The sequence below is a fragment of the Oncorhynchus mykiss genome, chromosome 10, assembly GCF_013265735.2.
Source record: "Oncorhynchus mykiss isolate Arlee chromosome 10, USDA_OmykA_1.1, whole genome shotgun sequence".
In the NCBI taxonomy this organism is placed as follows: Eukaryota; Metazoa; Chordata; class Actinopteri; order Salmoniformes; family Salmonidae; genus Oncorhynchus; species Oncorhynchus mykiss.
In genome coordinates, this window is record NC_048574.1 from 80866124 (window position 1) to 80878400 (window position 12277).

The 12277-nt window shown below is 50.5% G+C and overlaps 1 protein-coding gene across 2 annotated transcripts in view; it reads left to right on the plus strand.

Annotated features, from left to right (window-relative positions):
• Positions 1–12277, plus strand: part of LOC110515606 (ankyrin-2) — a 199104-nt gene that overhangs the window by 142589 nt on the left and 44238 nt on the right. Inside the window, exons 37-41 of one of the 2 annotated variants that reach the window (XM_036934160.1) lie at positions 4885–4896; positions 7513–7540; positions 9749–9805; positions 10091–10222; positions 10449–10589. In XM_036934160.1, the coding sequence (XP_036790055.1) occupies positions 4885–4896; positions 7513–7540; positions 9749–9805; positions 10091–10222; positions 10449–10589 (370 nt within the window). Of the gene's footprint in view, positions 1–864; positions 8510–9727; positions 9806–10090; positions 10223–10445; positions 10590–12277 lie in introns of those variants that run through there. The other variant, XM_036934159.1, reaches the window with a different exon arrangement.

Genomic DNA, 12277 nt, shown 5'->3' on the forward strand with positions numbered 1-12277 from the left:
CCTGAGATCAAAAAGCCGATCAGGAAGAAGTTGAGGGACAGGGAACGTTCTGGATGCAGCAGTTCCGAGGGGGAGCTGGAGAGGATGAGCTCTGAGGAGTCCCTTGATGGGGATGTTGTTCTGGGAGAGCCGAGGCAGGAAGTGGTTCCCGGGTCTAAGCCTGGAGTGGTTCCCGGGTCTGAGCCTGTAGTGGTTCCCGGGTCTGAGCCTGGAGTGGTTCCCGGGTCTATGCCTGGAGTGGTTCTTGGGTCTGAGCCTGTAGTCGTTCCCAGGCCTATGCCTGGAGTGGTTCCCGGGTGTGAGCCTTTAGTGGTGCCCAGGTCTATGCCTGGAGTGGTTCCCGGGTCTGAGCCTGTAGTCATTCCCAGGTCTATGCCTGGAGTGGTTCCCGGGTCTGAGCCTGTAGTCGTTCCCAGGTCTATGCCTGGAGTGGTTCCCGGGTCTGAGCCTGTAGTCGTCCCCAGGTCTATGCCTGGAGTGGTTCCTGGGTCTGAGCCTGTAGTGGTTCCCAGGTCTATGCCTGGAGTGGTGTCTGGGTCCGGACCTGTAGTGGTGTCTGGGTCTGGACCTGGAGTGGGGCCCGGGACTGAGTTAAAACCGACTGCAACCCTGGATTGGGATGTCGTACTGGGGGAGTCTGGGCTCGGTTCTGGGTCTGAAACTTGGTCTGGGCCTTCTGGACCAACCCCAGCCATGGAGCCACCAGTGTCGCCCCTGGTCGTGGAAACCCCAATCGGATCCATAAAGGACAGAGTGAGAGCTCTGCAAAAGAAGGTTGAGGAAGAGGAAGAGGAAGAGGATGGCCGTAAGCGAAAGCCTATACAGGCGCCAGTCCCTCAGAACACAACTTTCATCACCATCACTAAGGAGACAGGTGAGCCCCAGATGCCAGATCTTCCTAAGCTTCCCAGATCTCCGAAATCCCCCCGGTCTCAGACGGAGAGGCTGGAGGAGACAATGTCTGTCCGGGAGCTGATGAAGGCATTCCAGACTGGCCAGGATCCTTCCAAGAACAAAACAGGGCTCTTCGAGCACAAAGCCATGACGTCATCCACAACCTCCACATCGAGCTCCGAGGCAGTGATCTACAGTGAGACCTACAGAGCTGAAACCAGTCCCACAGAGCATACGCCATCAGAAACTCCAACTTCGACAATCCTCTGCTCGCAGAGTGATGTTCTGGCTCTCCATTACAAAGGGGTGGATGATGAACCACATCTGATCTTAGTAAGAGACCACTCTGAAGACTCTGAGATAACTCATGTCTTAGAAAGGGACCACTCTGAAGACACTGAGATAACTCATGTTACGGTTCAGTTGCAGGAGTCAGCAACTAACATCAACAGAATACAACCAGAGGACAGAGGGATCCCTCTAGACAGGGCTCTACCAGAGGACGGATGTATCCTCCTAGAAAGGGGTCTGCCAGAAGGAGGAGAGATCCTCCTAGACAGGGCTCAACTGGAGGAGGGAGAGATCCTCCTAGATAGGGCTCTACCAGAGGACGGAGGGGTCCTCCTAGACAGGGCTCTACCAGAGGACGGAGGGATCTTCCTAGACAGGGCTCAACCAGAGGATGGAGGGATCCTCCTAGAGAGGTCTCTACCAGAGGACGGAGGGATCCCTCTAGACAGGGCTCTACCAGAGGACGGAGGGATCCCTCTAGACAGGGCTCTACCAGAGGACGGAGGGATCCCTCTAGACAGGGCTCTACCAGAGGACGGAGGGATCCCTCAAGACAGGGCTCTACCAGAGGACGGAGGGATCCCTCAAGACAGGGCTCTACCAGAGGACGGAGGGATCCTCCTAGACAGGGCTCTACCAGAAGACAGAGGGATTCTCCTAGACAGGGCTCTACCAGAGGATGGAGGGATCATCCTAGACAGGGCTCTACCAGAGGACGGAGTGATCCAACTAGACCGGGATCTGTCAGATACTGGAGGAATCGTCCTAGACACGACTCTACCAGAGGACAGAGGGATCCTCCTAGACAGGGGTCTACCAAGAGATAGAAGGATCCCTCTAGACATGGATCTACCGGAGGACGGAGGGATCCCTCTAGACAGGGATCTACCAAAGGACAGTTGTATCCTCCTAGACAGGGCTCTACCAGAGGATGGAGGGATCTTCCTAGACAGGGCTCAACCAGAGGATGGAGGGATCCTCCTAGACAGGGCTCTACCAGAGAATGGAGGGATCATCCTAGACAGGGCTCTACCAGAGGACGGAGGGATCCTCCTAGACCGGGATCTATCAGAAAATGGAGGAAACTTCCTAGACAAGGTTCGACCAGAGGATGGAGTGATCCTCCTAGACAGGGCTCTACCAGAGGACGGAGGGATCCTCCTAGACAGGGCTCAACCAGAGGATGGAGGGATCCTTCTAGACAGGGCTCTACAAGAGAAGGGAGGGATCATCCTAGACAGGGCTCTTCCAGAGGACAGAGTGATCCTCCTAGACAGGGCTCTACCAGAGGATGGAGGGATCCTCCTAGACAAGGTTCGACCAGAGGATGTAGTGATCCTCCTAGACAGGGCTCTACCAGAGGACGGAGGGATCCTCCTAGACAGGGCTCAACCAGAGGACGAAGGGGTCCTCCTAGACAGGGCTCTACCAGAGGATGGAGGGATCATCCTCGATAGGGCTCTACCAGAGGACGGAGGGATCCTCCTAGACGGGGCTCTACCAGAGGATGGCGGGATCCCTCTAGACAGGACTCTACCAGAAGATGGAGGGATTCTCCTAGACAGGGCTCTACCAGAGGACGGCGGGATCATCCTAGACATGGCTCTACCAGAGGATGGAGGGATCCTCCTAGACAGGGCTCTACCAGAGGACAGAGGGATCCTCCTAGACAGGCTTCTAGCAGAGGATGGCGGGATCCCTGTCGACAGGGCTCTACTAGAGGATAGAGGGATCCTCTTAGTCAGGGCTCTACCAGAGGACGGAGGGATCCTCCTAGACAGGGCTCTACCAGAGGCGGGAGGGATCATCCTAGATAGGGCTCTACAAGAGGATGGAGGGATCCCTCTGGACAGGGCTCTACCAGAGGATGAAGGGATCCTCCTAGACAAGGATCTAACAGAGGACGAAGGGATCCTCCTAGTCAGGGCTCTACCAGAGGACGGAGGGATCTTCCTAGGCAGGGCTCTACTTGAAGACGGAGGGATCCTCCTGGACAGGGCTCTACCAGAGGACAGAGGGATCCTCCTAGACACGGCTCTACCAGAGGATGGAGGGATCCTTCTAGACAAGATTCTACCAGAGGACGGAGGAATCCTCCTAGACAGGGCTCTACCAGAGGATGGAGGGATCCTCCTAGGCAGGGCTCTCCCAGAGGATGGATTGAGCAGCCCAGAGATGATGCAGCTGGAGGAACCAGAGATGGGACCAGACCGGAAGTCTTCTATAGAGATGATGCGGCTGGAGGAACCAGAGATGGGACCAGACAGGAAGTCTTCTACGGAGATGATGGAGCTAGAGGAACCAGAGATGGGACCAGACAGGAAGTCTTCTACGGAGATGATGCCGCTGGAGGAACCAGAGATTGGACCAGACAGGAAGTCTTCTACAGAGATGATGCAGCTGGAGGAACCAGAGATTGGACCAGACAGGAAGTCTTCTACAGAGATGATGCAGCTGGAGGAACCAGACATGGGACCAGACAGGAAGTCTTCTACAGAGATGATGCAGCTGGAGGAACCAGAGATGGGACCAGACAGGAAGTCTTCTATAGAGATGATGCAGCTGGAGGACCCAGAGATGGGACCAGACAGGAAGTCTTCTATAGAGATGATGCAGCTGGAGGAACCAGAGATGGGACCAGACAGGAAGTCTTCTACGGAGACAATGCAGCTGGAGGACCCAGAGATGGGACCAGACAGGAAGTCTTCTGTAGAGATGATGCAGCTGGAGGAACCAGAGATGGGACCAGACAGGAAGTATTCTATGGAGATGCAGATCAGCCCAGACAGGAAACCCTCTGAGGACTTTAGCGCTGACATCAAGGCCGAGCTGGAGGACAGTCCAGAGTACCAGCTGTTCAGACAGACCTCGTTTATAGGGGATGACGACCACCCACAGGCTGAAGCAGCCGAGGAGGAGCTCCCAGCAGACCACCCAAACGACACCCCAACCTTCATGTTCAGCCCCTGTATGCACGAAGACAGGCGGGATGAGTTATTCACTAAGGCTGAGAACCTGGTGGGGAATGAAAGCCCTGTGAGTCTGAAGCATGAAGGCGCAGCGGACTCTCCCGGGACTAGCCTAGGAACCAGGACTCCCCATTCAAGCACGGGGGAGAGTGAGAAACACGAAGGATTAGCAGACACCCCACCGATGAGCCCACTCACATTCCCCACTCAGGAGGTTGACCTGCCCACAGTTTATAAAGAGACAGAGAGAATGGACGGGGTGAAAGTACGAGGAGATGTAACTCATGGTGATGAAGAAATCTTTCCAGAAACTGAAGATTTAGTCGTAGAAACCAAATCAGCGACTCCGTCCCCTGTTCGGGAACCGCTGTTACAAGAAGTCACGATCCGACGGAAGACCTCCCACAGACCGGTTAAAGTGGTGAGAGATATGTCAGGGATGGAGTCCCTCCTCAGGGGAGATATGGATCACGACCTAGAACAGAGACCATCACCTGTCCGTGGCGCTGAAGTGATGACAGTTCAGGAACCACTGTTACAAGAAGTCAGGATGGAAAGGAAAACCTCCCCCAGACCGGTTACAGTGGTGAGAGATATATCACGGATGGAGTCCCTCCTCAGGGGAGATATGGATCACTACCTAGAACAGAGATGTATGGTAAATAGTGGTTCACCAAAGGATGACATAGACCAACAGCAGAGTTTCAAACAGACCATTGTGACCAGGGAGGTAGACATGGAGGTAGACATGTCTACAGAAGATACAGAGACAGAAAAAGAAGACTGGTGGAAAGTGCAAGACATGGATGATGGTGGCTCTCGGGGTGCCGAATCGATAATCTTGAACCCAGTTCAGGAGCCGATGTTACAAGAAGTCATGATCGAAAGGAAGACATCGCCCAGACCAGCTGTAGGAGTTAAAGATACGTCAGGCATGGAGGCACTCCTCAGTGGAGATTTAGAACAGTACCTAGAAGACAGACCTGTAGATCTCAGTGGTGTACCGGAGGACGACATCGTACAAGAGAGATTTGAACAGGTTGTGATTACACGGGAGAGAAAACAGGAAACCCACACATTCTCCACTGAGCAGGTAGACCGGTCCGCAGCAGATAAAGTGACAGAGCGAGATGTTGTTAATGTAGTGCAAGTAGGAGCCGCGGAGGGCGGCGTCATCTACGGTGATAACAACTTCGTGCAGAGTTGTTCAGCTGGGGGGGAAGCATCAGAAAGTTCAACTACTACAGTGATACGTTCAAGAGACTCAAAGAAGGTGACCTTTGACCTTCAAAGGACGTTTGATTCAGCGCTCCCCGCTCAAGCCTCTGAAGAGGACGACCAGGTCCCTGTTGACAAAAGACTCATCTTAGAGGACTGGGATGATTTAGAGATAAAACCATCGTACCCCAAAACTACAGAACTTTCATACTCAAACCTAAACATGCAAGACTCAATTTCAGCAGACAGAATTGCTCCTGAATCTAGTTGGGTTGTACCAGAGCGCCATGAAAGGGATTCATCTGATCATGGAGCTGCGCACAGTCCAGACGGTGTGGGTCAGGCCCTCAGACCTGCAGACTTAGAGGTCCTCTTTCCTTTGGCCCTGGGCCACCCAGAGAGACGACTCTCCCATGGGGATTCTCTGGAGACCAGTCCTGTCATGGATGAAGGTTCCTCCAAGACGTCCCCTGACTCTATAGAGCCAAGCTCAACCGGGGACTCCCCCTGCCTTGACTCACTGGAGAGCAGCCCCACTGAACTGAAACAAGACACAGGCTTCCAGGCGACAAAGAAGACAGCTGTGTATGAAGACTACTTCTCTCAGCTTAGAGCCTGTCTCGGTGAGGACAGCAACATCAGCAACATTGAGAATGAGGATTACTCCAAACGGACTTATCAAATGGGTGGTGAGCTCGAGGGTCCCCTCCCATTGAAGGGGGAAGACCCTGAGTGGCTCTCCATGCCCATAAATCGGAGCTCAAACCCTGAGGATGATATGGACGACGTGGATGCAGAGGGGAGCGAGACCGGCCAGAGACAGTTCACCCCAGAGGAGGAGATGTTCAAAATGGCCGCCAAGATCAAAACCTTCGAGGAGATGGAGCAGGACGTTAAAACGAAGACAGACGGGAAACCCTCAGACGGCTCTGTGTTATCAGACTGTGAGGATTATGAAGAATGTCAGTCGATCGTTGACCTGATGGACAGGGAGGCAAAATCATCTAAGCCCAAAACCGATGCCAGTACTCTTCAGTCTGAAATTGAAACTGTGGCTGAAATCCAACCCTCAGTCCCTGGTGCAGTAACTGCGTTGGATAGTTCAGTTCACTTTGAAGCTCACCTACCATACAGTGCCTCAGGACATTCACCATCAGGAAAACAGGTCTCTGAGCACCTCGAATATCGTTCACTAAGCACTGAAAAAGAACAATATACCACAGTAAACATCAGTGAAAATATCAGTGAACGTACTGAGCAGAAAGAGAAGATAGATGTAATATCAGCTATGCAAGCACACGAGGAGGAGATGGATCAGTCACAGTTGAGTGTCAGTCAGTCCGGTGAAAGTCAGTCAGTCAAACCAGAGGTGTTGTGCACCGACGATGAAAGCTTCAAGGAGGTGGAGGATGCGGATGGTAAGGCAGCCGTGTTGGAAATGCATCCCGAAGACATGCCTGTTCTAGGAGAGCTGGTCCCATGGAGTGCCATGTCAGACGACAACGAGGATGACAATGACGATGAAGCCTTCGCAGCACGTGTGGAGGCGGAGGAACGAAGGATGATGGCTCTCGTGGAAGACCGCCGTACCCCTGACACCACACCGGGTCGCACACCAACCGAGGGGGGCACCCCCAATCCCTTCCAGTTCCAGGAAGGGAAGTTCTTTGAGATGACCAGAGGGGGCGCTATCGACATGACAAGGAGGAGCGTTGAAGAGGAGGGCGAGGGCTATGCCTTCTTTCACATAGGAGAACACCCAGTTGACCAGGTTCTGTTCGAGGACACTGGAGATTGCGCTAGCCCCGTTGTTCTCAGATCAGAACAGACTATTGCCGTTGGTGATCTACACCTTCAGAAGGTGGACCAAACCAAAGATGATTCTGACTCCTCCTTCCAGACTATACCATTACCCGAGGCTGATCAGAGGGGGAAACCAGTAGCCAAACCCAGTACCTCCATCAAAATGGAGCCAAAAGCTGAAACATTCCCCCTGCTAGAAGCTAAGATGGGAAGCTTCTTAGAGGTAGGTTCTCCAGACCCGACTATAGCTGAACTCCAGATGTTTACCACCACTACTCTTGTCACCCGCTCTGTGTACGCTGAACAGGTCCGCCATTCATCCGACTCATCTCTTGAGGATGAAGAAGAAGAGGAAGAGGAGCAGGGTTCTGTCATTGAGATGCCTGCTGGCTATTATGACTCAGTGGCACCCCCTAGTGTCCTACACGGGTATGACACCTTGGCAGGGTCTGACACCTCAATGGCACCCCCTAGTGTCCTGCAAGGGTATGACACACCGGCAGGGTCTGACACCTCAGTGGCTCCCCCTAGTGTCCTGCAAGGGTATGACACCTCATCAGGGTCTAACATCTCAGTGGCACCCACTAGTGTCCTGGCAGGGTCTGACACCTCTAGTGTCCTGGAAGGGTCTGACATCTCAGTGGCACCCCCTAGTGTCCTGGCAGGGTCTGACACCTCTAGTGTCCTGGAAGGGTCTGACATCTCAGTTGCACCCTCTAGTGTCCTGGCAATGTCCTACACTTCAGCAGACACTGTGGCTAAGGATGAAAGCAGTTTCAAATCAAAGATACCCATCAAAGCTGGTTCAATGAAATCAGACCTCGGCCTAGAGCAGAACTCAACAGTGGAGGAATCTCTTGTTCAGGACCGGAGGACGAGGTCCGAGGAGGATTTTGGAGCCAGGAAGAAAATATTAACTGACAAAGACAGCAGGAGTCACTCCGACAGCGACCATCCTGCAACTAAATCCAAACCTCTCACCTCCAGACTCCCTGTCATGAGCAAACACAAACCCACATCCCACTCCTCCTCCTCTTCCCAGCCCGACAGAGACCAGGGCTCTGACGTACGAGAGCCTTCCCTCCGATCCTCTCTGGATGTCGACGACATCAGCAGCAGCGGTGATCACAACAGTCCAGATTCTGTTATCTTCAGGTATGACAGACCAACGCCTCGCAGATCTGCCCCGGACATGAGGGCTTTGTCGACTCAGACACGGGTTCGAGCTTCCTCGGTGACGGGGGAGGTGTTTGAGTCGAGACCCATCTGGGAAGACTCAGTAGAAACTCAGATGCAGCGAATCTGGGATGATCGGACAACGGAGCGGCAGCAAGGTACCAAAAAATCTGGCACTTCCTGTCCTCTCTTTCTCTGCTCCTTGGAAGACCTAACTTTGTCTTATTCAAGACCAATCATTTGTCACTTTTCTGTTGTGTGTCTTGTTTTGTCATTTTGTGCCGTGCTGTGTTGTCTTGTCCTGTTCTGTTTTGTCTTGTCCTGTTCTGTGTTGTCTTGTCCTGTGCTGTGTTGTCTTGTCCTGTGCTGTGTTGTCTTGTCCTGTGCTGTGTTGTCTTGTCCTGTTCTGTGTCGTCTTGTCCTGTTCTGTGTTGTCTTGTCCAGTGCTGTGTTGTCTTGTCCTGTGCTGTGTTGTCTTGTCCTGTGCTGTGTTGTCTTGTGTTGTTTTGTTTCTTTTCCATATAAATGTCTGTGTCTATTGACGATTGTCTAGATGTCTATTGTCTATGTATGTGTACATTAAATCTCAAGATTGACTTACCTAGATGTGTTAGGAGAAAACTCATGATTAACTTCAGGACATCTAATTACTACATTACTGAAACTCCTTATACTAATAATGACCACATTGAGTTCGGAATGCACACAGTTTTTCCATTGTTTAAGTACTAATCGACTACAAACACACTGTCGTGGTGGTCCGAGTAGAGCAGGTATTGTCATCAACAGTATGGATCAGAACATCAGCCCTGCTTCATACTTCACCCATCATCAGCACCATGACCTCCACAGCCTATAACATAGAGGCCGGTTACAGTACCTACTGAAATCTATCTGTACCTTCCAAGAACCTAGAAAACATCCCATGATCAACATGATATCTGGAGAGTTTTAAACTGCTATATTTTCAGAGAAGTTATGGCCTGCGGCCCAAAATGGCACCCTATTCCCTATGGGCGTTATGGTCTAAAGTAGTGCACCCTATTCCCTATGAACCCTGTGGTCTAACGTAGTGCACCCTGTTCCATATGGCCCCTATGGTCTAACGTAGTGCACCCTATTCCCTATAGCCCCTATGGTCTAACGTAGTGCACCCTATTCCCTATGGGCCCTGTGGTCTAAAGTAGTGCACCCTATTCCCTATGGGCCCTGTGGTTTAAAGTAATGCACCCTGTTCCATATGGCCCCTGTGGTCTAAAGTAGTGCAATGTAAAGGGAATATGATGCCATTTGGGACGCATCCATAGCGTTGTTACCGCGCTGCTGTTGAGCTGTGATGACCTGTGTGTAACCTCTGTCCGTGGTGGTGTTCGTAGTGGATTGGCACGACGATGCAGACAGGAAAGAGGAGACGTTGGCTATCGTTGCAGACCTGCTGGGGTTCAGCTGGACAGGTAAGTTATCCAGGTGGTGTTTACCTGGTGTAGAAGGTATGTATGAAATAGGAGTGAAAAGCTGTTGGAACACTGGTCAAATGTTGTCCACTATGTAGGGAATAAGGGTACTGTAATAAGGGTACCCACTATGTAGGGAATAAGGGTACTGTAATAAGGGTACCCACTGTGTAGGGAATAAGGGTACTGTAATAAGGGTACCCACTATGTAGGGAATAAGGGTACTGTAATAAGGGTACTGTTTAGGACGTCACCTCAGTGTCGTCGTCCCCCCGTGTGTCTCAGAGCTGGCGAGGGAGCTGGAGTTCAACGAGGATGAGATCCAGGAAGTGAGGACGGAGAACCCTAACTCTCTACAGGAGCAGAGCCACGCCCTGCTGCAGCGCTGGGCTGAGAGAGAGGGAAAACACGCCACCGGTATGTCTGTCCTGACGCCATCTGTTCTACTGGGCCTCACTTGGGTATGTCCAAAATGGCACCCTATTCCTTCTACTGTATAGTGCACTGCTCTGGACAAAAGTAGTGCACTATGTAGGGAATAGGGTGCCATTTTGGCACTCAGTGTGGACTCAACCACGGAAACCATTTATTATTATTATTATGATTGTTACTTTACTAATATGTGTTATCTTTTGTCCAGCAGAGGAGAGCCTGATAAAGAGGCTGACCAAGATCAACCGGATGGACATCGTCCACCTGATAGAGACCCAGATGAACAAGTCAACACAGGAGCAGACGTCCAGGACCTACGCAGAGATAGAGAAGACTCTGGACCAGAGTGAAGGTACTGGACCAGTTACATTATATTACATTACAGAGATAGAGGAGACTGGACATTACATTACATTGCAGAGATAGAGGAGACTCTGGACCAGTTACATTACATTACATTACAGAGATAGAGGAGACTCTGGACCAGTTACATTACATTACAGAGATAGAGGAGACTCTGGACCAGTTACATTACAGAGATAGAGGAGACTCTGGACCAGTTACATTACATTACAGAGATAGAGGAGACTCTGGACCAGTTACATTACAGAGATAGAGGAGACTCTGGACCAGTTACATTACATTACAGAGATAGAGGAGACTCTGGAACAGTTACATTACATTACATTACAGAGATAGAGGAGACTCTGGACCAGTTACATTACAGAGATAGAGGAGACTCTGGACCAGTTACATTACATTACAGAGATAGAGGAGTCTCTGGACCAGTTACATTACATTACAGAAATAGAGGAGACTCTGGACCAGTTAGATTACAGAGATAGAGGAGACTCTGGACCAGTTACATTACATTACAGAGATAGAGGAGACTCTGAACCAGTTACATTACATTACATTACAGAGATAGAGGAGACTCTGGACCAGTTACATTACATTACAGAGATAGAGGAGACTCTGGACCAGTTACATTACATTACAGAGATAGAGGAGACTGGACCAGTTACATTACATTACAGAGATAGAGGAGACTGGACCAGTTACATTACATTACAGAGATAGAGGAGACTCTGGACCAGTTACATAACATTACAGAGATAGAGGAGACTCTGGACCAGTTACATTACAGAGATAGAGGAGACTCTGGAACAGTTACATTACATTACAGAGATAGAGGAGACTCTGGACCAGTTACATTACAGAGATAGAGGAGACTCTGGACCAGTTACATTACATTACAGAGATAGAGGAGACTCTGGACCAGTTACATTACATTACAGAGATAGAGGAGACTCTGGACCAGTTACATTACATTACAGAGATAGAGGAGTCTCTGGACCAGTTACATTACATTACAGAGATAGAGGAGACTCTGGACCAGTTACATTACATTACATTACAGAGATAGAGGAGACTCTGGACCAGTTACATTACATTACATTACAGAGATAGAGGAGACTCTGGACCAGTTACATTACATTACAGAGATAGAGGAGACTCTGGACCAGTTACATTACATTACAGAGATAGAGGAGACTCTGGACCAGTTACATTACATTACAGAGATAGAGGAGTCTCTGGACCAGTTACATTACATTACATTACAGAGATAGAGGAGACTCTGGACCAGTTACATTACATTACATTACAGAGATAGAGGAGACTCTGGACCAGTTACATTACATTACAGAGATAGAGGAGACTCTGGACCAGTTACATTACATTACAGAGATAGAGGAGACCTGGACCAGTTACATTACATTACAGAGATAGAGGAGACTCTGGACCAGTTACATTACATTACAGAGATAGAGGAGACTCTGGACCAGTTACATTACATTACAGAGATAGAGGAGACTCTGGACCAGTTACATTACATTACAGAGATAGAGGAGACCTGGACCAGTTACATTACATTACAGAGATAGAGGAGACTCTGGACCAGTTACATTACATTACAGAGATAGAGGAGACCTGGACCAGTTACATTACATTACATTACAGAGATAGAGGAGACTCTGG